Raw genomic sequence first — 27,160 nt, forward strand, 5'->3', positions numbered from 1 at the left:
TAATTTACAATTAAGTTCCATGGGTTTTGAAAGGATCGGATGTAAATATTTTGTAATTACGTCGTAAATATACATATTAAATGTATATACAGTGGATGGACAAAAATATGGAAACACCTTGTGAAATGCATGTTTGAAAAGAAAGATTGGTTTTAATGAAATATGTAGGTGGCGCTGGCGTTTTTGACTTCTGACGCCACCTATACAACTTCGTAAATGTGCTAAACAGTTCAGTTGTTGTCGGAGTACTGTTATGTGAGGTTTTCATTGCATTATGTCAGAGTTAACAGACTTCGAACGTGGGCAAATTGTTGGAGCACGTATGGTAGGTGCTTCCGTAAGCAAGGTAGCCGAGGTGTTTAGTGTTTCAAGAGGTACTGTATCGAAGATTTATTCCGCATATTTGAAAAGCGGAAAAACATCATCTGCTAAATCACAGCGCGGACGAAAGTGTGTCCTGAGTGATCGTGACAGACGATCATTAAGGGCAATTGTGACGAAAAATAAGAAGACCACAGGTGCAAAAGTTACTGCTGAAATGAATGTTGTGTTACCGAACCCTGTGAGTACCAAAACAATTAGAAGGGAGCTTCATAAACAGGAAATTGCTGGCCGTGCTGCAATTGAGAAGCCACTCATCAGTGATGCTAATGCCCGTAACAGGAAAAGGTGGTGTTTAAGTTATAAAGCCTGGACTATAGAGCAGTGGAAGCGAGTAATATGGTCTGAGCGAGTAATATGGCCATCTCCCCTGGCCACCAAAGTCACCAGACCTGAATATTATCGAACCTTTGTGGTCTACATTGAAACGGAAAGTGCGTTCTCGTTATCCACCGCCAACATCGTTATCTGAACTTGCCACCGTTTTGCAGGAAGAATGGTATAATATTCCATTGGCAAACATACAGGAACTGTATTTATCCATTCCGAGAAGACTGCAAGCTGTTTTGGATGCCAACGGGTTTCCTACACCATATTAAGCAAAGAAACATGTTTTTTTAAAGGTGTTTCCATATTTTTGTCTAACCCCTGTATTTTCTCTTTCTACAGAACTTCAGAGTTCTACGTATATGGTGTTGGTGTGTATTTAATTATGGCAAAGCACACTAGGGCTATCTGCCTAAGGGGAGGAATGCCTTCGTGGAGGACTTTCTAAGGGAAACTGGCTCGTATACACGTTACACATGGGGAAAACCACGAAAACACCCATGCAGCCAGCCCGTTCGCGGGATTCGAACCTCGAACCGAACTACCAGTGTTTAGCGACTTTACCGCTCGGCCGCTGGTGGGCTCTACGTATATGAAAAGAATACATTTTTAAACGACATTTCATTCTGGACGCAGTTAAATGCTATACTTTTCACAGAACAGTTTGCTCAAAATGGTTTAATTTGAATGAAATATTTTCACAAGTTTTCGTTAATTACATTAGAAAAAAAAATTATGAAAAGAATGCATTTTTAAAGAAATTTCATTCTGAACGGAATTACATGCTATACTTTTCACAGAACAGTTTGTTCAGAATGGTTTAATTTGAATGAAATATTTTCACAAGTTATCGTTAATTACATTAGAAAAAAATTAAGGTAATTCGATTTTATTCTGTTAGGAATTACAAAAATTAAGATCAAAGTTTATTGTGTTATTAATATTAAAATTATGCTTAATTTCTTTTCTATTAATGAAGCTTCTTTCTAAAATACTTTCTCAAATATGACATATTTTAGCTTCTGAGGCATCTTTTAAATGGAAAATTATAATTCAATTTATAATTAATGCTCTATTCGGTCCATTTCAAATTAGAGCACCTTTTATTTTAAGAGCGAAATACTTTAAATAGTACTTAACTTTCTCTGAATATTTCTGAAAGGGAATAAAATAAGGATTTAAAAAAATATTATTTAAAACTTGTAACTGAGTTATAAAATGTAATCATTATAAATTTAATGTTATAATCATTATAAATATAGATATATTTAATAATTAGATTTCTTCACAGTAACTTTCACTTGTTTATGAATGAATAAATCAATTTAATAAATATTTACGTATTTTGTTAAAGGCAGATACATGCTTTTTGCAAGCACATGCATAAATACCCATACATATTTCATATTTTTCATTTCAGGCATGTGCAAATGTTTAATTTCTATGCATTCACTATATTTTCTAAGTAAAGTAATTTACACTAATTTAATATATACCCGAAAGTTTTACATAAGAAATATGTATAAATATAATTTGATTGAAAATTATATGCATTATTTTTAATACCCACTCAAAGGTAAGTTTTTCTTCAAAATTCCTCCACGAAGCCATCTCTCCCTTTAAGAAGATAGCTCTTGCATGCCTTACTCTATTTAATAAAAACTTAACCTGACCTATGTGCCTAATTACAAATATCGTAACATGCATAATTTTATATTTACATTTAGCCATCAAGTTTCAAACTTTTGACTTAAAACACGTTTTAGGATACATTCATCATCAAATTCAAATCTTCTAGTAAATATATTTTGGCAGAGCACTCAATACCTCTTTTACGATTTTACACAGTTTAATAATTCTCTGATAATATAATAAATAATAATAACTAAGCAAAACGTTTAAGCCCAAAGTGATTATTTTTCAGATATCTCTACATATAATAAAAGAAAGAGTCTGTCTGTCTGTGTGTGTGTGTATGTGTCTTTCGTTCGCGCTGCGCGAACATTGGTACATAGAAATACGAAATTTGGTACATAGGTGCATCTAGACAAGAGCCAGTGCACCTCGAAGCGATTTTTTCGAAATTGAAATTAGAATTTTTTTTCTTTTATGTTTTGTGACGAAAACGCGTCATTTTGAGACATAATGGGCTATAGGAAAGCGAGATTTTACTCCACTCCATTTTTACTCCATTTTCATTACACTCCATTTTCACATCATTCATTACACTCCATTTTCACATCGTCATGAAACGTAGGCACTTAGCTATTTTAGGAACTTAAAATAAATTTCATGTTTCAATAAATCAATTAAATACGAATTTATTTAACAAAGGGAGCTTAACACCTTTTCAACGGGATTTTTTCTAAAAAAGTTTATTTTTAAAAATGTATAGCTTATTTTTATTTGATTTTTGGACACGTTAAACTTTCATCCTTGCGACTGCTTTTACAAGAAGAATTTTGGAAAAATGATAATATTTTGTATTTTAAAAAAAATTTTAAATGAAACTTCCGAGTACACTTTTCACATCTCACATCTTTAAAAATGTGATTTTGGCAACAATTTTCCTGTCTTATTGTTGTTGTTAGATTTTTGATGAACTCTCATGATTTTGAATAGTTTCGTTCTTTTAGAAATATGAGTTTGGCAACAATTTTTCATCGTATTTCTTATGTCACTGTTTTTAAAAGATTGGCATATTTCATTGTAATGTATTATATATTAATATATATATAATACATTTTTATTGATTGTTGTTTGATAAAGTTGTTCTGCAGAGTAAAATTCTGCGCGGAATTTTATGTTTTTTGAGTTGCTTTCATGCTATTTTTTGCTTATTTCACTGTTTGTAAGATATTGAAAAGTTTTGCATGATCTTTTTTTCTTCAAAGAAAAGTTGGTTAATTTTTTTATTAGGATAATTAATATTTGTATTAAGGAATATAGCTTATTTCATTGTAATTTTTTTCTCTTGAAAATATGAGATAAAATATCTTTAATCATACTTTGCTTTTCAGAATTTTTTGTTTTTTGTATTCTTTTATGTTATTTATAGCTCATTTCACTGTTTTTAAGATATTGAAAAGTTTTGAGTAATTTATTTAGGAAACAAAATTCTTAACCTCGTTTATAACATTTGAGTTCTTAAGATTTTGCAAAAGGAAGGTGGTTAATTTATTTATTAGGATAATTAATATTTGTATTAAGGGATATTGCTCATTTCATCGTAATTTTGTTATACGTAATAACTTTTTTTTTATGAAGTTGTTCTGCAGAGTAAAATTCTACGCAGTTTTTAAATTTAACGTTTGGTGTTCCCTTCAGCCATTTTTCCGGTACATTTAAAAGCCAGACGAAGGCTGGCAGCGAAGCTGCTAGTATAAAAATAAAATTATGAGTTTAAAATGAGCAACAGTAAAGCCTCTCCTCTAAAAAAGTTTTAAAAGTACATATTACAATAATATGTGGATGTGAAAACAAATTATTTTATTTTTTTTAAAAACATTTTGGCGTTTTGAACATAAAATAAAAGTAGCGAATACTCTATCAACGGTATCGAAAGATGTATACAATTTTGTATCGTAAGGTATCGTAAGGTACCATTCTTTAAGCATAACTTTTTTGCTAAAATCTGTATTTTTGTAGTTTAACAGCTTAGAATTTTATAAAAGAAATTCATAATCAAAACCGCTGTTGTTAGTTATCGAAAAATAACCAAGATGTGATTTTTGCGTAAATGTCACAAAACAATTCAAATTGCTATTATCCATGGTCTAAACTGGGGGGATGCAGTCATTCAACATCATAACACATTTAAGTCGGAACCTTTTATTTACTTTTCGCGATTCGTTTAGATTTTGTAGCCTCTAGTTGATTTTGACCTCCCCGCTCTCGTGGATTGATAATGTGATTGATAATGTGATACAGTTGCTCCCCCTTCTGGTTTAATTATCTTAATGCCAATGCTTGCTAACAGGCGGGGTCTGTGAAGTGTGTGTGCATCCAGACTACTTCTGCCGCGCGAAGGCAGAACCTGTAAACTTGTGCTCTGTAGCATAGCGATTTTACCGATCATTCCAGAAGCTGTAAATACCATGGAGCTTCTTTTCATTTGTTCCATGGAGGTAGGAAGTAAGATGGAGTGGCCCTAAACACGTTTCTCCCGTACCCTGCTCTGAAGCACTGGTGATCCCTACGTGGTGACCAAAACATTGGGTAATTTACCATTAAGTTCAATGGGTTTTGACGCGATCGGATGTTAATATTTTGTAATTACGTCGTAAATATACATATAAATGTATATATTTTCTTTTTCTACAACACTTCAGAGTCCTAAGTATATGAAAACAACATATTTTTAAACAATATTTCATTCTGTACGGAATTAAATAATATACATTTCACAGAATGGTTTAATTTGAATGAAATATTTTCACAAGTTTTCGTTAATTATATTCGAAAAAAAATTAAGGTAATTCGATTTTATTCGGTTAATGTACAAAAATTAAGATCAAAGTTTATTGTATTATTAATATTAAAATTATGCATTATTTCTTTTCTATTTATAGAGCTTCTTCCTAAAATACTTTCTTAAATATGACATGATTTTTTGGCTTTTGAGGCATCTTTTAAATCCAAAAAGTATAAGTCAATTTATAATTAATGCTCTATTCGGTTCATTTTAAATTAGATAATTATTAGAAATTAGCGAAATACTTTAAATAGTACTTAACTTTCTCTGAACATTTCTGAAAGGGAGTAAAATAAGGATTTTATTTTTAATTAACCCAAATAAGTAAAACGTGTAAGCCCAAAGTGATTATTTTTGAGATATATAAAATTAAAAGGATGAGTTTAAAATGAGCAGCAGTAAAGCCTCTCCTCTAAAAAATTTTAAAAGGTACATGTTACAATAATATATGGATGTGAAAAAAATTTATTTTATTTAAAACATTTTGGCGTTTGAACATAAAATAAAAGTAGCGAATACTCTGTCAAGGTTATCGAAAGACGTATACAATTTTAAAGGTACCGTAAGGTATTTTTCATTCTTTAAGCATAACATTTTTGTTAAAATCTATATTTTTGTCGTTCAACAGCTTAGAATTTTATAAAACAAATTCATAATAAAAATCGCTGTTGTTAGTCATCTAAAAATAACCAAGATGTGATTTTTGCGTAATGTCACTAAATTATACAAATTGCTGTTATCCATCACACTATGAATGTTTCTTTCATGCGAAAGCGTCCCTTTTTCGATTTGTATGAAACTGTCGTATGTCGAAATACTATCAGAACATTGTCAAGCGAGCTTCTGAATGTAAACAAAGAACACCCCATCTGGTGACCGAAGCTTCGAAGCAGTGCTTCACTTCTAGTGCCGGCTGGCCACTCCTTCCTTTCTTATCTCCATGGTAAATACCATGTCTATAGTGATCGGCGCTCGCAGCGCCCCACAATTTATTAAATGCGAGTTGGTTTAATTATAGCAAGACACACTACGATTATCTGCCTGTTTACCTGTTGAACATTTAGTTTTAATTTATGAATATAAAATTTCTTTTATTTAAGTTTTAATATTTATCAACATTTTCTATACTTTTTCTTATTTAATTTATAAAACATATAAAAAATAATCTAAATTTAAGCAAATGTATATGTAGCTTTCGAGTTTTGGAAAGAAGAGGGGGAAGCATGATCGTTTAGCAAATAGTGAAAGGGGTGCATGCAGCAAAAGGGTTGAAAACCTGCGTATTAAAAAGGGAAACAAGAAATCAATAGAGATCTTGTCGAAAATTAATCAATTATTAAACGTTTTCTAACCATAAGAATCATGAATAAATTGCACGTTTTTTGCTAAGCTCTGTCATTTTAATATAAGCAAGTACGCCATCGACCTTGATGCACATGATTATGTTCTTTAATAATTAATACTGAATAAAAATTAGCATTATTCGAAACGTCGGCTCATTTTCTTAGAATGTTGAAAATCATGATAAAGGCCTAGAATTTTTATTTTTGTTATTTATTTTTTTCACCCATAAGGAACCAAATGCTGCAGTTAACGGTAGTGTTGTTATGTAGAGAAATTATCTGATAGCGTTATAAAAAAATTAGGTGAATGATTTTATGATTTATGGAAATTTAAATTTTATTTGGATTCTGAATTATTTAATTTAAGGCTTTAATTTTGGGGAGAAACAGATGCTTCGGGAAATATTATTTAGTATAAATGAATATTATTTATTTTCTTTTATTTGCAAATCTTGTACAAACTTTTATTCATTGTGAAAGAAGCAGGGAAAGGGAGGCAATTTTCGCCAAGTCATGATTTCGCGCGCTTTAGAATGTTCGAGAAAGAATTTTCATTGTTAGTTGACCTTAAGAGAGGAAAGTACGTGACGGAAAGGTCAAAGGTTGCTACTTGTCTTTCAATGTAAGTCATTGAGGTTTTTGGCGATTGAGGGTCCGGTTGTTGGCTAAGTGAAGAAGGGCGCGCATGCGCGATCACCCTTATTTCCGCATTCTGGAGTTGAAAACGAAGATTTTGCCATAATTAAGGGGGCGATAAGTGAAGCCATAGTGGGAGCCCGTTTTGGGAAGGAGACGAAGGAAATTCGAGTTGGATACACACTTTCTTTTTGGCTGACTCTCTGACTGACTCGCTGATTTTCGGGCTTGCTGGACAAAATGTAATTTCGAAGCGAGATGTTTTCCGGCGGGGAGCGGTAAATATGCTCCCCGGCCGCGTTTTGTGGTTAAGAGGACTCTCTTACACACTTACTCTTGACTGAAGGAGAAAGGAAAGGATTTAGTCGGCATCGAGCGGTGCTTCCGGAGGGGAGCGGCAATTATGCTCCCCGGCCGCGGGTTTTCTCAAAAATGCGAAGAAAAAAAAAACTGTTGAGCGATTAACAAAAAAATTAACAGAGACTTGGGTCTCTATCTGTATCGGCAAAAGTCAGGACGATGTCCTCTGAACTCCGACTTGAAAACAGAAGGAATTATGTCACCTTAGTCAACTGGAAGCCTGCGTTAGCCGTTCTCTAAAATGCCTAGCATAATTGTCTACGTTTTCCTTGGTGGAGCTGAGAGTCTAGGCAGACAGCCGTGCGGTGTAAGCTGTTCTCTTGCTTCCAGTGGGAATAATTTTCTTCTATGGAAACCAGTAGCAGGCGTAAGATTTGACGGTATAGCTGATGTAATTTATTGTCGTGCCGTTCGAGTCTCTGTCTTGCGGATTTGCCAAGTGACGTAAGGATAGAGCTAAGATATGAGCTCTCCTCCGCTTCAAGATGTCCAAGAGCAGATAGGTTATATGTTTTTTTGTGTTTATTCGATCCTCTCACGTGAACTTAAGTAATTTAACATTGGTGCCGTGACCTCTGCTTAGTGAAGGATCGAATCTGTAACTCATTTTTTTGAATTTATTATTTCGTATAACTTACTGTTTTTAAGGAGGGAGTTAAATTTTATGTGCTAGGATTAATTAGAGTTTTTGATTTGTGTTTGCTTATTTGTTAATACGAGAGTGATAAAGTTTGAAAATGTGTGTGAATTTCAGGAATTTTGGACTTTAACGTTAGGCACACAGAATTGAACTTTAAAATTAGGAAAAATATATATTTTTAATGTAGGAGAATAGATACTGTATATTTTTACTGTAGAAAATCCTTGAGTGTTTTCTGGATGTATATTTTTGATTTCTGATTTATGATACAAGATGGAAAATGAATTATTTCACGATAATCCTATGCTATTTGTATATCCTTGTAACAAGTTTCGAGTGCTTGTCTTTAAAAACTGGACTCATTTTTTGAGCACTTCTAAGAGAAAGAGATTAAAGACTCTAATTATTTTACTGAATGAGACAGGCCATAGCTATGCGTAGCTAGAAATTTTTTTGTGTGTGTTTTTGCTAATTATTTAACCTAGAATCTTGTGAAATGTGTAATTGTGAGGGGTAACGTTAGAGAAATTTTGATTTTTTTTGACTTGCTTGAATAATATTTTGTGAAATGTATGTAATGTTTTCATGATTCTCTAGCGTAGTATATTATTGCTTTTTGATTTACAATGTTTTGTTATGATTCCAGTATATTGTGTAATGTGTTAGTAATTTAATTTAGTATTGAGCAATGAATTTTATAAGTTCTGAAGACTTAATGATACAAATGAATGAGTTAGAAAAATTGAAGATTGTTTTTCAATTGCAAAATTCTGTTTTAAAATTAACACGGGTTAGATTTGAATTTTTGCCTGAGATCAGCAATAGTGATGTTTGCATATTTAATTTGTTTGGATTGAATTCATCAGCTTGAGTGAAGTTCTAAGTAGTTTAATGAGTCAGAGTAATGGAGATTAGTTATCTTCTGAGTTTTAAGTTTGTGAAGAGTTGTCATGTGAGAATTGTTTAAACAGTAGAAATTGAGTTAGTCTTGTGAATTGTAGAAAGTGAATTTTAATGAGAATTTTGGTGACAACGGGAATTGGTTTTATGAAATTTTTGAAATAAGTTTGAGAAGATTAGTTACTTTTGCTCTGTACTCATGTGTGGGAATTTTCTGTTGATTACAAGTAGTTTGTCTTGAATTTGCTAGTGAATCGTAATAGATTTGATTTGAGTTATTGAATTTTCTTTCTTGGTTGGACTTGTTGCTGAATTTGGGGTTAATTCTTGTTTTGGCTTAAGTTTTGTATTTGAATTGGTAGTATCAAGATAGTTGTATCAGGTTTTTGTTTTGTTTTCTGGTGGTTTCTGCCAAGGTCCGTAAAATGTAAGTTCTCTGATGTTTAGTTTTGTGGAAGAATTGATATTTCTGTGGTTATAAGAAAATGGTAGAATTTGAGTTATGGATTTGATTTGTGAGATTTTCAGGGATTTTTGAGTTATGAGTAAGTACTTTTTTTTTAGTTTAGCACTTTTGAGAACTTTGCATTTGTTGCTTGCAGTTAGGTCTTGCGTGAAGTTGAAATGTCCTGAAAGCTCGTTTTCTTGTAAATACTTGCACTTCATGGTGGCACTTGACCTCTTACACCGGGGGGCAAACAGGAACTTGTTATCTGAGAAAACTATTGTTGTATCTTTTTCATTGTGTTGGTTCAGAATTGTAACGTTTCAGTCAGCGCACTTTTCTTTCCGAGATAAGAGATCTTATGTTCTCTTTCAACGTGTCTGGAGGTTTGCTTGATACGTAAAGTTTGAATCTGTCATTTATAATACAACGCTTTTCTCAGCTTACATGGACGCGGTAAAGAGTTACTTTGTTTCTTTTGTTTGGGTGGAGGTATTGCTGAAGGCTGCTACTTAGGTTACTATACAACGTTTTGGAGGAGTCTGATGCAGAATAGATCTCAGTTTTTGCCTAAAATTGGGGGGTTTGTTTTGAACACTTTTTTTTGATTTGTGATATTTTATTTAGTGTTCTAGTAACGTGCTTCAGTCCAGCTTTGATTGATTTCTTTGACTAGTTGAATTTTTTTTTGTGGACCTAATGGATTTTTTAGAATTACTGAATTTTTTGGGTGTTGTCTTACTAAGGGGACTTAAGTTTGGTGTTGTTACTCACTAGTGTTTACTTTGAGGTTTGAAATTTTTTAGCGACACTTCACTCTTGCTGGTTGATTTTTTTGGATTGATTTGAATTACAGTGAAATATTTTTTGACTTGATATGGTTTAACATAATGACTATTTGTGTATTTGTTTAGGTATTGCAGTTTAAAAATAATTTTTTAAGTATCACTGATCTCATTGCTCATTTTAATTATGTACGAAATTTTTACAGTTTAATTGTATTTTCATTTTATGTGTATATGTGTATCTTGGTAGTATTTGTAAATTTTTGGGCCATACGTTATTTTGTATATGCACTAGGTTGTATTATTATTATTATTATTATTTTTGTGTGTCTTGGATAAAATTCTAATTGGTATTTGCACAGCGTATTCTGGATGCTATTTTTGGAATTGATTTTGGTTGGACTGAATTTTTGGGCAATCACGTTATCTTACTGATTTTTTTTGTGTGGGGTATTTTCGGCTGGTTCCGAGGTTCCTTGTGTTGTAACGTTCTTTTCTTTTCTAATGCTTGGCCCTGATCAGGCCGCTTCTGTTCTTAGACGTGATTGTTTGGGATTCATTCTTGGAAGTTATTCAATTTCGTAGTACTTAAGGGGGTCTTTACTCTTTGTTTGAATATGTTCATGTGACATATTTTATTTGGAATTGTTTGAATTATTAATGTGTTTATTTTCTCAGGAATGTATTTTATGTATCTGCGGCGCGTTAATTATCTTAATGATTGATCTTAGACATATTTTGTTTGTGATTAACGCCTTATTTTTATTTTTATTTCTGTATGTGTTCTGAGTATTTCTAGGTTTAATTAATTAAGTGATTTAATTGATGTTTTTGATGATCTTCCTTGAGTATTTTAATTAGTAATTGCTTTGATTAATCTTGTTGTTTTACTTGCACATTTTGGACTTGAAATTTAATGTGTCCGTTACGTCACTGTACCAAGGAGTCGTGTGAAATATTGTTACATTATGTTATCCTTTAGCCTTATTGCACAGTATGAGTCATGGTATTTCAAGAAGTGTCTGTCTGCTAAATTTTGGTAAACCAAAATTTAATTCCTTAGGGGAAAGGAATGTTATGTAGAGAAATTATCTGATAGCGTTATAAAAAAATTAGGTGAATGATTTTATGATTTATGGAAATTTAAATTTTATTTGGATTCTGAATTATTTAATTTAAGGCTTTAATTTTGGGGAGAAACAGATGCTTCGGGAAATATTATTTAGTATAAATGAATATTATTTATTTTCTTTTATTTGCAAATCTTGTACAAACTTTTATTCATTGTGAAAGAAGCAGGGAAAGGGAGGCAATTTTCGCCAAGTCATGATTTCGCGCGCTTTAGAATGTTCGAGAAAGAATTTTCATTGTTAGTTGACCTTAAGAGAGGAAAGTACGTGACGGAAAGGTCAAAGGTTGCTACTTGTCTTTCAATGTAAGTCATTGAGGTTTTTGGCGATTGAGGGTCCGGTTGTTGGCTAAGTGAAGAAGGGCGCGCATGCGCGATCACCCTTATTTCCGCATTCTGGAGTTGAAAACGAAGATTTTGCCATAATTAAGGGGGCGATAAGTGAAGCCATAGTGGGAGCCCGTTTTGGGAAGGAGACGAAGGAAATTCGAGTTGGATACACACTTTCTTTTTGGCTGACTCTCTGACTGACTCGCTGATTTTCGGGCTTGCTGGAAAAAATGTAATTACGACGAGAAAGGTTTTCCGGCGGGGAGCGGCAACTAAGCTCCCCGGCCGCGTTTTGGGTTAAGAGGCGACTCTCTTACACACTTACTCTGGACACATTTACTCTTGGACTCGCTTAGGCACTCACGCTTGGATTCGCTGACTTTCGGGTTTGCTGGTCTTGTGGACGTTGCTCTTGAAAACTGGCTTGAAGAAAATTGGAGTTGGATTCTCTCCCTTACTGACTGGTGGGTGGAACTTACTTGGGTCGTTACTCGTGAAGCTTGCTCTTGGGATGAGTAAGAACAGGCGAGCTGAAATTGCCTAGAAAAACGTTTCTGACCTGAGCCTGAAAACCCTCTTCCTTGCGGCGTGCTGGTAAAGAGGCGAAATTTGAACGAGTTACCTGCGTGTTGACATAGGACTTTCAGGACCAAGCGGATAGCCGCCCTGGGCAGCAGTGCTCCTGTTTCTGTTCTACAGTAGTGAAGTGGAGTCTACATTTTTAGAACCTGTGTCAAGATGAGCCCGGCCGACATCAACTCTTGATAAGATAAGAGTCCTCCGCTTCAAGATGTCCCTTCAAAATAAGTATTATTTTTTTTGGTGTGTTTGAACCCTAGGCAAGCTTTTCAAAAACGTCCTTAGCAGTAAAAAACTATGTCGAATCTAAAATTTAACTCTCAGGCCTTAAATTGTTTCCCTTTCCTTTCTTTTAAATCACCAGACAAACCTTAAGTTTTTTTATGAATTTAAATGAACAGACTCTCAGATGAGGTTAAGATTTTTCTTATTGCGTTGTAATTGAATAAACTGATATTTAATCTGGAACCTCTTACAGTATGTTTTCTTTATATATTTAATATGAACTTTTCCTTTATATCTTGTATATGTTTTATGTTTTCGATCCTCTCACGGCGCGGTCCCGGAATGCATTTTTTTCACAACGCAAAAATGCTGTACACGTTTCACTATACGATCACTCCCTTTAACGGCAAGTAGTTCATATTTAACATTTAACAATATAGGAATTTCAGATATAACATGGTACCTTGAAGTAAAGCTATTTAACCTTGGTGTCGAAACTTCTCAACATAACATTTCGTTATTTTTGCGGCAATTAAAGAGCATATTGGGTCACAAGCTGTATCTTAATGTGTTATTGCTTCAAACGTGTTTCTGATTTTCATCTAAAAGTTTCTTTGGTCGTAATATGGCGGAAATCTTCACTGCAGTGATTGACAACGTTCATCTTCGATGCACAGTATGCATATGTGCTCCCCATAGCGCAAGTATAAAACCTTGAACGTTTTCTTCGAGACTTACTACAAGTTACTTACTTTTTCCCTTTATTGCCTGTTCGTTGCTGATGTCTGGCGTCGGCTCGTGTGGGTTAATGTTGAATGTTTAACCTCATGCAAGATGTGCTCTCCTTTTTTTAAATGTTAAATAAAGTTGGCTGTAACTGTTAGCTGAAGTTTCTGCTTTTCTACTAACCTTCTGATGGATATTTGGTGATCTAAAGTAGGAACTACACTGGTGCACCGTGTGTTGCAGCTACACCTGTCTTGAAAGACTGGTTATGATTTCGCCCATGATTTTCTACGGAAGGCGTTTTTCCAGTTATAAAAATCTTGTGGTCCAGAACTTATCCGAATGAAGTATGTTAAAGTTTAAGTGCTACTGGAGGAGTTTGTAAGCAATCTGGATGGATTTTGAGATTTCACTACGGTAATGCGTCAGTACGAATGATTCGCAAGCATATTTTGCTGAAGGGTTTTCAGAAATTTGTGTGTCGATGCTGAAACAAAATTACCTTTTTAAATTATCGTTTTTTTAAATGCTGGTAGGATTGAATTACTTTTTCGTATGATTGTATTTTGGTATGTTGCTTTTCAAATTTATTGGATTTTTAAATGACTTTTAGAATACCTTTAAAACATATTTTTCAAAGAAAATACTTTTCGTCGCGCAATTTTGGTATTTACTGGAGTCGGTTTTTCCGTACTGATAATGTGTACAGTATATTTTTACGAGGTGAATATTTAACATTTTGTCAATATTCATGTATTTCTCATTCTCGTATGTATCCCTAATGGTTATAGATGTGTGACAGGTCTTCTATCCTTTCATAGCATGCTTTAGTATTGATATGTTCTTGTGATTGCTATTAGAATCATATATCTCTTCTAAATTTAATAGTCATGCTTCGTAATGAAACCCTTACTGATGATTTTCCAACTGTGAATACAGCAGACATGCAGTTATCACATGTTTTAATAAAATTACAACCTTTTTGGGAAACAAATCTTGCATTACGGTTTATTAGAATGGAATAGCAGTTTTACTTTTCGAATATAATTTCGGACGGATTTAACAAAATTTAACCATGTTGTTGCTGCTGTGGATTCTGATATATCTAATTCTGTTAGCAATATCATTTTAAAATTTCCCGCTATTGGAAAATATGATATCCTAAAACAAAAATTGATTGCAATACATTCTCAAAGCGAAGCGTGTCAAATTCATACTTTATTGCAAGTTCTTGTGCTTGACGACTCAATTCTTGTCCTTCTCAATTGTTGACTCATATAATTGTTGACATTGCTTTAGCAGGTGATCCTTGTTAAGATCTTTATGGATTTCAAGGCTTCCCAATAACACGCAACCTATTTTGGTTGGTCTCAGTGAAGATGATTTGAATAAATTGGGTACGGTCGCTGATAAGATTACTGAACTCACTTTCTCATGCTTATGTGAATATGGTTCGTGACCCCTGAGCCAAGTGAATCTACTACAACTTGAATTTGAGGAAGTGCAAATGTCAAAGCAAGCTGGTGAGTTAACCTCTGCTTTGGGACATAATTCTTGTAGTCCTAAGCGCTATTTTAGGTATCCGAGCCGGCACAGTAGGTCACTAATCGCTACAAAGAGCGAACAGGTGATAGCGAATGAATGCAGGCCGGACACCCGGACGGCTTTGTATGACAAATCGGGTGTCGTTCGGTACGCGCATCTATCTAGAGCAACACGACCCCGTGGCGCCCCACGAGGGCTGCATCGAGAATTTATTAAGGCAGAATATGAGGTTTTTGACATGGCCAAACAAGGGAGTTTGCATATATACTTTAATATACAATTAATAATAATTTATATGCGTAGGTACATTGGCTGACATAGGTACATTGGATACATATATACATTGGTCTGAGTAGTTAATGAGATAGGCAAACAATAAACATTTATGCATTAACAGAAATGATACACTGATAATGATACTCGTGCATTAATGCAAAAGATGACAAATAATGATTACATGTAATCATGTATCATCCTACTATATGGTTATACATAGACTACTAGACGACTTTTCTTTCTATCGTATAAATGTTGGCAAGCGTTAAATGTCAGTCTCCATTAAAATGAAAAATATCAAATCGCTTGCTGGCCAATGTGGCGATCGCCGTGTGAATGGAATACTTTTGGCCTGCCACTTGTGAAAATTAAAATATTTAATTGATACTGGGGCGGATGTGTGAGTATTACCAAAAGAGTATGCCCAGTGTTCTACGCCTTCTTAGGATTAGGTTCTGCTCTCTGCCAATGGAACTGAGACTAAACCTCTTTAGATTTAAATTTACATCGCACCTTTACTGGTTGTGTTTCGTTGTGGAGGTAATCAGCACTAATTTTGGGTGCTGATTATTTTAAGGAATATGGATTACTCGTTGACATTACTAATAATTGCCTTCCTTTGATATAGGCATATCTCTACATTTTTGTGACTTAAAATTTGATAATTTACTAGCTGAGTATCCTGAAATCACTATTCTTTCTTGTGTAACCAATAATAATCAAACTTCAACAATTTTCCATTTTACTGAGACTACTGTGTTTCTAAACCTCGTCGTTTGTCTCCGAATTTACTCCAGACGGCACGACAGGAGTTTGAATACGTCATGTCACAATGACTCATTCGGCCTTTCAGTGCTTGGTCCAGCCTTCTTCGGAGGGTCCATAAGGCTAATGTTGGCTGGCCCATTCCGGTGACTATTCACAGCTTGAATGCTGTGACTATTCCTGATCGAAATCCCGTACCGCATTAACCATGCGACTGTATGAAGACTGTATGCAGATTTTATTGAAAAACATATTTTTTTTGGATAGATTTTTTGATAGATTGCAAAAATACGGGTTAAAATTGAATCCTTCTAAATGTATATTGGTAAAGTCATCGGTATCATTTCTTGGCTGTTTAATTATCCCCCCAGGTTTTAGACCTGTTACTCAAAAACTACAGTAATTCCTAACTTCCTTAAACCGGTAATAAAGAGGCTTTTTGACTCTTTAATTCAGACATTTTTGTTTAATTTTTATCGACAATTTTTTTGCCCAAGGCAACTACCGCCCAAGCTCCGCTTCATTCTCTTTTAAAGGGTTCTAAGAAGAATGCTAAACGTCCTGTTCCTTAGACAGAGGAAACAACTGCTTCGAAAAATGTAAAACGGGTCTTAAAAAATTTAGTTATACTTGTTTACCATGGTTCTGGTTAGCGGTTGTCTTTGATGGTCGATGCCTCAGATGTGGCTGTTGGAGTCGTTTTTGCACCCACGACGTGATAATGGCCTTCACCCATTGGTTTTTTTCTTCCGTAAATTGACTTCAGCTGAAACTAAGTACAGCACATAAGGTAGAGAATTACTTGCTATCTACTGCGCTGCAAGGCATTTTAACCTAATCTTGAGGGGCAATAAAACTAAAATAAAGTTGCTTTTAACTGTTAGCTTAAATTTGTGCCTTTATACTGACCTTTTGATTAAGTCTAAAAGCGATAAGCCATTGTCAAAGAAACATAGAAGAAGAAATTCTTCAAAACTCCATTTTACATCGGCCTTTAATATTTTTATTTAGAAAAAATATCACATTCTGCATCACCCAGGCAGATTAAGCATATGAATTATATTGCCATATTTAGTAACGACATACAATACGTTTCTGTATCAGAAAATGTTGTGGCAGATACGTTGTTACGAATTACTGCTGTTAATAAGCTGGGATGAACGAGTTTTGCACAGATTGCTGAACTTCAACATAATGATCGCGAACTGAATCACCTTTTGTACACTGAAATAGCTAATTAAAACTACAAGAGATGGAATTGTCTCTTAGGATAAATATATAATGTGATGTAAAGTGGCGACAAGATACGTCCCTTTGTTCCCAGCCAACTCCGAAGAGCAATATTTGATTCACTCCATGGACTTGCTCATCCAGGTATACGACCGACCAAAAGTCTGATTCATTTTGTTTGGTCCTTTGTATCAAAGGATTGTGTTGCTTAAACTCGTGCTTGCATTAACTGTCAGACATCCAAAGTTATACGTCACGCTCATAGTCCGTTGCAGTTCTTCTCTATACACAGTCAACGTTTTGAGCATGTGAATTTGGATATAGTCGGCCCCCTACCACCATCGGAAGGGTACTCCTACCTTTTAACTCTCATCGACCGATTCTCCCGATGAATGATAAATACCAATGAAAGATATTTCGGCTGAAACTGTCACTAGAACGTTTTTCACTCATTGGATTGCTAGGTCGGGATTTCCCATTACCATAAGTACCGATCAGGGCCCACAGTTTTGAGTCCGGCATGTTCAATAAACTTCTTGGTAATTATCGAACCCTAACTACCCCATAACACCCTGTAGCACATGGATTACTTGAGAGATTCCACCGATCGCCAAAACAGGCGTTGATATGTCATAATAATGTCCAATGGACGGTGGGTCTTCTATTTGTACTTCTCGGTCTTCGATCCACATATAAAGAAGCTAGGGATGGAACCTGAGTCGGGGATGGTCTACAGAACTACTGTTCGCCTTCCTGCAGAGCTTTCGCAACCCACCCAGGTTTCTAATTCTGTTGACCTGATTTCATTGTACAGAAATTGTGCGAGGCAATGAGAGAGACGTCTCCAATACTCACATCAGCTCATATTAACAATAACTATTTCGTGCACCAAGCTTTAGAATCATGCACTCACGTGTTTGTGAGGCACGATGCAATGAAATCACCACTGACTCGCTTGTATAATGGCTCAGTAATAAAAAGGCTTAGTAAAAATTTTACACTTCTCATTAAGGGAAAGGAATGAATGACTGGCAATGATCTCCTGACACCAGGACATTTTTTATTTCAGACCCCCTAGCATAAGTTTCTGTTCATGAGAAGATACTTACAGTAAATCCATCGGGCACGACAGTTGAAATACCTGTGCCGGCTAATCAGATACCACCAGGGTATACTACTTCTGGCAGAAGAGTCAAGTTTCACCCGAAGTATCTCTGACCCATTGTGCCTTTGGCACACGGAGGGGGGAGTACCACGGCGGAAATCTTTATTGTAGTGAATAGAAACGTACATCTTTGGTACACAATATGCAAATGTGCTCGCCATAGCGCGAATATAAAACTTGAACATTTACCCCGAGACTTATTGACTACTTAACTTTTCTCTTTTATTGCTTGTTCGTTGCCGATGTCTGCCGTCGGCTCGTCTGTATTAATGTTAAATGTTTAATCTCTTGCAATATATGTTTTCCTCTCTTTTAAATATTAAATAAAATTGGTTTTAACCTTTAGATGAAGTTTGTGTCTTTCTGCTGACCTTCTGTTGGAGTCTTTAATGACGATAAACGATCGCGGTAGAAACATGGAAGAAAAATTCTTTAAAAAAATTATCTGTTTGTCATCGTCATATAAGTTATAGTAATAGTAATAATAATAATAATTATATACATTTAAAAAGTAATACAGTTGTTTATAATAAACCGAAAACAGAAAGAAACGAAACTAATTTCTTGTTAGATTTAGTTTTATAACTTACTATTAGCATTAAAATAGGATACGAGATTTAGTTAAATACATTAAACATCTTTACACACCAGTATTTTTTTCCAGTCATATTAGCCTCAACGGAATGGTTTGATTACGCGAATTATGTAGATGTATACAATGGACAATTATCCTCTCAAGCTTTTATTTATTCCAAAACCCCATGTCCTAAGAAGAATATGCATATATTTTTGGACAGTTTAGTAATAAATGAATAACAGAACTTAATTAGTGCCGAGACCCACGAGGCTTAAGTCCATATCTTTTGGGACTCCAAACTCTTCATCACTGTGCTTTTCGCTAACACAAAAACAAAAGCATTAGGTGCCCCTGAAAGAATGCTGTACATAAGGTGTCGGACTTTCTTAATTGGGTCTTGTAAATCAATAAATTGACATTTGTTTTGGAGGACTCTATGCAGAGATTGAATTATCTTATGCTTTACGCTGGTCTTTGTTACAAATAGTAAGTTGAAAATAAAAACAAAGAGCGCTAACCTTTGTACAAGTAAATAGTGTAGAATATAAGTAGTATAGTGTAGAAGCTGATAGAATAGACGAATGAAAGGTGCTGTAGGTAAATGCAAACGTGGGGAGGAATATCTAATGCATTGATTAGTGATTTCCATGATGCATATGAGGCATAAATTCTAATTAATCGAGGAAAATCTTTGAGCTCCACGTGCAAGTATTTTCCGAAACCTTCGAAGAATAGTAATATTATACAAATTCATTTCTTTAACTGTTAACACTTTGTAAGGGCTTTGCCAAACTGTAAAGTCAGAATACCAAAATGGCTGAAATTAAGAGTGAAATGCACCAATTTCCTTTCCCTTTTCCGTTAACTCATGAAAGAGATTGTTTTTAGCATCGTCACTAGGTTTCACAAAGTAGCCTTTCCATAACTCCCAAATGTATTGAGGAAATGACACTCATTTGTAAATTAATAGAACATAAAGGCAATAACGAAGCTCTTGAAAAAATTACAACCAATTACCCGCTATTGATATTTATCTTTTACGAAGAGCGTAGACAAAAGGCAGCTTCGATCCCAGCTGTTGGCTGTTTGCAGCAATTTCTAGAAAAGATTAAAATTATCGGTGCAGTTGTTTTTTTATAGAAATAAACAGTTTAGCAAAATAATAAAAATCTGATATGGAGACCACATGACTTCCTTGTACGGCCCATTAAATTATACGCATTGTTTGCTGCATTTCATTTAAACTTATTTCCTCGAATTTCATTAGAGTTATATTTCTCATTCAATTCATTCAGTTGCCACTTCGCGGCAAGGCAAAAATACATAAAAACTCAAAACATCTTTATTAAAAATTGAAAAATACAGAAAAACAAAACACCAAATGCGGTTAAAACAGTCAAAAAAAAACAATTTTCAGAATTAAAATTAGAATTCTCCAAGAATTAAATTCAGAAGTAGAATCTAAAAATCAAACCATGTATTTTATTGATAGGCAAGAAATTGATTTGAATTTCTGGAGAATCCGCGCAATTTTGTAACTGATAGAAGGATGAAATGGAAGCACTACCAGATTATTAATGCAGTTAGTTCTAACAGTAGAATGTCTTCTTTGATGGCAATATGAAAATGATTTTAAAGCTTTAGCAATGACCACGGCAGAAAATCCTCTGTAAGTGGCAATTGGTCTCAAATTAATTGAGTTCATTAGCAGGCAAAGGTTCTGAGGAGCAAACTTTGAGAGCACGAGATATATAATAGCCACATTTTGCTTTACCAGGTGACATGACTTAGCATGGGAAGGCAAAAAAATAAACGGGTTTAAGGTAAACAAGAGTGCTGAAATCAGAGTCATTGTGAATTATAAGAAAATCAAGGAAGGAAAGGGTACTCAGTTTCAAAAGTTAACTGGATGGCTGGATCAGCTGAATTTATAACAGATAAAAACTGGAATAAATTTTTTTATTTAGTTTCTCAAATAATTTGACCTCTAAGTAGCGTATGTAAATGTTAGCAAGTACAGGAGTGAGAGGATTACTCATAGCTAAGCCTTCAATTTGGCGATAATATTCATTCTGGAAAACAGAATAGGTTTGACTTAGAGATTTTAGTAAGAGAAATTAACTCTTCAATTTCAGATGTGTCAAATGTCCTAGTTTCAAGATATTTTAATTCTCCTTCGACCGGAACGTTAGTAAACAGCGATTTAAGATCAAAAGAAATCATAATGCAGCGCAGGGAAGAAATATCTTTAAGTTTATTGACGACTTCAAAAGAATTGTAGAGACATTAGACATTGATTTTTGAAAAACAGGAGACATGAAAAATGAGCAAAGCCTTCGCCGGGATTCGAACCACGAACCTCTCGAATACGCGCCGAGAGTGCTAGCCACTACACTACGAAGGCATGCTAAGAAGGCTGGAGAAATACCTTATACAGTCTGAATATTTTTAAAAAGTAAAGGAGAAAATCTGGAAAATAAATATTCTGCCAAAGGATAGGATGCCATTCCTAAGTTGGAAACTGTAAGTTCAAAGAGAATTCAAATTTTGCGGACTTTGAGGAGACCTTGTAGAGATATTAGGTTTTGTGAAGCAGGATAGATGAAAAATTAGCAACGCCTTCACCGGGAATCGAACCACAGACCTCTGGAATATGCGCCCAGCGTGCAGACCGCCACACCACGAAGGCATGCCAAAAAGGCGGGAGAAAACTTCTTTTTACTATTATGTATTTCGTGCTCTCAAAGTTCGTTCCTCAGAACGTTTGCTTGCTAATGAGCTCAATTATTTGAGATCAGTTGCTATTGACCGAGAATTTTCTCTCGTAGTCATTGACAAAGTGTTTAAAAAATTTTCAGCTTACCGTCAAAGAAGACATTCCGCTATTAGAAATAACATTAATAAGATTAATAATACAATATTTACTCTTATATTATTCTAGTCATTTTTGATAATATTTCGTTGCATTCTGTAGTCTGTCTTTAATTGTCTTATTTCCTTTTGAATTTTTTCTTGCTTTCGATATTCAAAAAAACTTTTGATTGCGTTAAATTAACCCTTTCAAAAAATTTAGTCTTTTCTAGTTGCAAATGAAAAGCAAATTTATGAATTTCTAATCACGTATGCTTTTTTGAATGAGCCATGATAATGAAACATTAAAATAATAGAAACTCTAAAGAAAGTGAAATATTAAAAAAAAAATTAACAACTATTGTTGCTTCGATGCAGAATAATGTCATAGATTTGCATACCGTATTCATTGTAAAAGATTTTTTTTTTTTTTTTTGTTTTAGAATCCCAGTAGTATTCGGATACTTTATTACAACACTTTTTTACTCTAAAGGGAATTGTATGAACTTTTATTTAAAAGAAGATAATAAGAATGAAAAAAAGACTAGGTAAATGAATATTACAAAGAAAGATGTATTTTATAGTCGTAGTTTAATGCATGTAAAATTGACATTATTTCTGAAACTAAAAAGGACCCATTACTTTTGGTAGACTCTAATATTGTTAAGTGAAAAGTTTGAACAGTTAAACTACCATAAAAATAAGTTTTTATTTTTGAATAGCATACATGAAATTATCATTAATAATACTGAATTCTGATTATGAATCACTGGAAAACTACTAATTGACCCCGCTATTAAAAATGTAATGGTACAGATTTATGTAAAGAAATAGGCTCATAATAAAAACGTTTTTATTCTTTTCACTAGAATTACATAAAATTGAATATTTTAAATTCTTTACAAATTTTTATACTTATTTATATTAAAAATTAACTATTTATTGACAAATACGTTTAAGAATGGCCATTTTGGCAACTGAAATTACTAAACTCATTAACACTATGCATTATCCTAAAAAAGATTACTTTATTTAGCGTTATTACGAATTAAAATTACCACAAATGAAAAATTAAAATATTCTCAAATTTGCTTGTGATTTTTGAAATACCAGATGACGGTAAATTATAAATAAACTGCTAAGAAAACTTAAGTTATAAACGATATTTTTAATCTACTCATAACATTCGTTTTCCTCTCGGAATGTACTTTTCTTTCTTCTTCTCCCTCCCCCCCCATACAATGCAAAAAATTGTTTTGTTCCTATACTTAAGAATATGTGGCAAGTTAAATGAGCATTACTTTATACTCTGATTAATATTCTCAACACCAATGTAAATAATAGATTCTAAGAATGAAAATTTCCTTCCATTCTTGAGATAATAAACATATGAACAAGACTTATTCATAAACTGTTGTACGAAATGATATTATAAAAAGCTGAGTTACATAAGAACGGGTATAAATTTCCTGTATTCAACAATATGCCCTTGGATATAATCATTTAGGAAACTACATGGGAAAATGTGACTAATAATCTTTAGATAAAATCGCAGCATTTGAAGTCATATAAGAGAAAACAAAGTAATGAATAAATATAATATATAAAATATAATATATAAAAGGTCCACTGCTTTGATTAGCATATAAGCTAGAGAATATCACGAAAAAAAATCCAGAAAATGTTGGATGTATGTTGGTGCGGAAAAGATGGCTAAATTATGCAGTAGGAATAAAAAACTATATGGCAATTGATTTCGAATCCCGGAAAAGGGTGCCGGGTACCTATTAAGTGCCTTCACAATAAAATGGCCACCACTTCTGGGCTTAGGACAGGCCAATGCTAAAAAAGGCGTTTTTTTCTTCTACACATGCATTTCGGCTAACGCCCCATTAGGCTAAAAATATTAAAAAATAGCATATTTTTAGAATTCCAATAGACAGTCTCATGCATTGGAGGAAAAACATATGTTATTCCGCACAGTGCGTCGCAACTGCTCGCTTTGAAATCGTTGAGCTTCATAATCAAAAATTTTTTTAAATATACAAAATATGAAATAGATAATAAAACAAATTCGAAATTCAATATTCGGGCTTCCATGTGCCCACGTTATTCAAAATCTGATGGCTCTAGGTATTCTTGTTTTTTTACAGTGAGAAGCATATACATATTAACGCATATTCTTCATTATTTAGTTTCATTAAATACAGGGTGTTTATAAAGTCTCGGACCCATTTTGATGTTTAATAACTGATAAAATAATGAAGATATAAACAAACTTATGGCATTTATTGATAGAATAACTTATATATTTTCCTTTTCAGGTTTGAATATCTTTACTTTTGTAAATATCGTCTGCGTGTGTGGTTAATTTCAGATAATTTCATTTTCCAGTCTAAATATTTGTACTTTTCTATAAATCGTCTGCTTATTAATTGCATTTTTCTCTCTTTTGTTTTTGGCAACTATTGCAATGTTATGTTTACTTTTGATGTGTTTGTTCGAGTACTTTTGTATGTGATGTTTTATTCGACCGGATATTAAGGAGAATGCGCATAGACCACAAGAGAAAGCACAGATTTTATGGTGGTTCATAGAAACGAAATCCATAATGCAAACACAGTGAAATTTCAGAAGAATTTACCAAAAAGATCCTCCATCCAAAAGCAGCATCTTACGGTGGAAAAATAATTTTCTAGAAACTGGAAGTATCGCAGATAAGAAACGTTCTGGACGTCACTGCACAAGTGATTTTGATGTTGAGCGTGTCAGAGAGACATTTTTACACAATCCTAGAAGATATGTGAGATCAGCGGCAAGAGAATTGGATATGCCAATTTGTAAAGAACAACTTTTACAGGAGGAGAGTGTCGAACATTCATGACCTAAAAGCCAGAATTACAACCGCAATAGCCTCTGTGGATGCCGACATGCTTGCCGGTACCTGGCGTGAAATTGAATATCGACCTTGATATTCTCCGTGCGACGAAGGGGGCACACGTGGAAGTTCATTGACTAGGGTCGTGAAACTTATCTAACCATTTATGTTATTAATTTTAATCTATCTTTATTATTTTATGAGTTATTAAACATCAAAATGGGTCTGGGACTTTATAAACACCCTGTATAATGCAGGGTTATAGTATTTGGTGGCAACAATTTGGAAATTGATACAGTCCTTTATAGTGACTCGTCGCAAAATGTCGTTTCGAAACTAATAGCCCCTCTGGACTAACGCCCTATTGGGCTAAATATAATTAAATAAAATAAAAAAAAATAATGGAATTAAGAAAAAACATCATTAAAAAAAATCTGAGCAGTTTCACATTTTAACGGTAGCCCAAAAGAATTTGTTAAGGTTTTTTACGCTCTCGGTGAGCTCGCAGTCTACCAGTCTGCTGTTATATTAACTCCTACTAGCCTATTTTTTGGGACTTTTTAGCTTTATTATTAAGCACAATTTTTTTCACACTTACGCCATATTGAGTTCAATAGCAAAATAAAAAAAATAATAATAAATGCAATGCACTATACGTTTAGAATTCCTGGTGCAGTGCTAAGTGTTGGCATATATTTTTCCATTTTTTTTTCAATCTTCTCAGAGTTCATCATATTAATCTTCATTTTTCTTGGTAAGATGGCTTTACAAAACTTTTTTGGTCTTTTTATTATTAACGTTTTGTGTGTCTACTTTACTTATAATTATCATATTCTTGGCGCTTACGCCACACAAAATTCAATTCAAAGCAAAATCACAGAAGATTTAGAATTTCCGATTGACAGTCCTCGCGCGCTGGAGATAAAAGTGTTTTTTTACTTCCGTACAATGTTGTCTCGGCTCGCTTTGAAATCGTTGAGTATGTTAATCAAAAATTTCGTTAAATTTTTACAAAATATCAAATAGATAACAAAACAAATTCGAAATCCAAAATTCTGGCTTCCAAGTGCCCATGCTATGATGGAGGACCACATTATTCAAAACTGGATGGTTCTAGATGCCGCTGCTTTTTCAAAATGCGAGAAACATGCATACATTCATGTAGACGCTTCATTATTTAATTTCTTTAAATATAATGCAGGGCTCTAATATTTGGTGGCAACAGTCTGAAAAATGATTCAGACTTTTATAGTGAACCTACGCAAAATGGCAAAACGAAATTAATAGCCCTTCTGATCAAATTGCCCCTTTAGGCTAAAAATATATAAAGGAAACTATTTATAATTTATCTAAAAACTATTAAATAAAACTAAATGCATAATATGTAATGTCTCTTTTTCTCATGAATAAAATTCAAAGAATTTCGTTAAGAATGCCAACCAAATATATAAAACATAGGTATATTCACATGCAAATGCGAACTTTGTGTAATAAAGGCACAGACTGTTCGGAATTAAGTTACCGCTAAAATAGATAATTGTTAAATTTGATTTTTTATTTGCACTGTAAATATATAAAAGGAGGAGAATTTAAAGGAAGGATCAAATGAGATTTAATGTTTTAAATTACTTTAAATACAGCAACATTAAAATAACAGAAAAATATAATATAATTTTTGAGCCAATAAACATGATTTTTCTTAATGTGGGTATTTCTTGATCGCGTATTTCTTCATCTTTATTTAGATAAAGATCAAGAAATACGCAAATAATAATAGCTGTAGAAATAGTAATAGCTATTATAACATTTTACTCTTATTATGGCTTAGAAATTTTGAATATGTTTTGCCTTAGAACTTTGAAATTTACTTGGAAGATTAAAGCTAACAATTTCAAAGAAGAGACCTTATCTTTTGGATTATCAGATAATTTAAATATAGCTTCAATTTTTAATTTAAAATTATATTAATAAATAACTTACATGGTTTCATGGCTTGCTTGTAGCTCTTAGAATTTTGAATGTTTAAACTTGATTAAACCCTTATTGTGTTTTTTCGTATGCAATACCTTCTCACAGATCTTATCTTATCACTGAATTAGAAAGACATGTACAGGAAGATAAGCTGCATCGCTTTACGACCTTTATCTGTTAAGAATAATGAGTAGCAAATGGAAATGAACCGAATTTAAAATCAGATGGAAGGAAGTTTTATTCAGTAATGATTATGCATACAAAATTAATTAGCAGTGCAAGCATACAAAATTATGTATGAAAATTAATTTATATTGCTGCAATTAAAGTATGCAAAAATAATTTATATTGGAATAAAAACACCTGAAATTATTTTAACCGCAACAACTAAAATGACTGTAAATTAATGGCTTCAAAAATGCAAAATATGTTTAATTATGACAATTTAATTAAAACTATTCTGAGATGGATTATCTTCATTAAAATCTTTCCATAGGAGATAGACTCATTATCTTATACATAGTTACTTGTATCTGAGGCAACTCGAAGAAAATCATGAAAACGCTAAATATACAGCGGATCTGATCATGATTGCCTCACTTTATGAACACTTCGATTAATGA

The 27,160-nt window shown here is 33.5% G+C and overlaps 1 protein-coding gene across 1 annotated transcript in view; it reads right to left on the reverse strand.

Annotated features, from left to right (window-relative positions):
* LOC118182769 (fatty-acid amide hydrolase 2-A-like) overlaps positions 1-26,643 on the reverse strand; it is a 71,245-nt gene extending 44,602 nt beyond the window's left edge. Inside the window, exon 1 of the mRNA XM_035352154.2 lies at positions 26,547-26,643. Within this exon, the coding sequence (XP_035208045.2) occupies positions 26,547-26,556 (10 nt within the window). The 5' untranslated portion in view covers positions 26,557-26,643. The remainder of the gene's footprint in view (positions 1-26,546) is intronic.
* Positions 26,644-27,160: the final 517 nt, after the last annotated feature.

The sequence above is a fragment of the Stegodyphus dumicola genome, chromosome 12 (genome assembly GCF_044657685.1).
Source record: "Stegodyphus dumicola isolate Sdum_Otavi_A_Nest chromosome 12, ASM4465768v1".
Taxonomy (NCBI): domain Eukaryota; kingdom Metazoa; phylum Arthropoda; class Arachnida; order Araneae; family Eresidae; genus Stegodyphus; species Stegodyphus dumicola.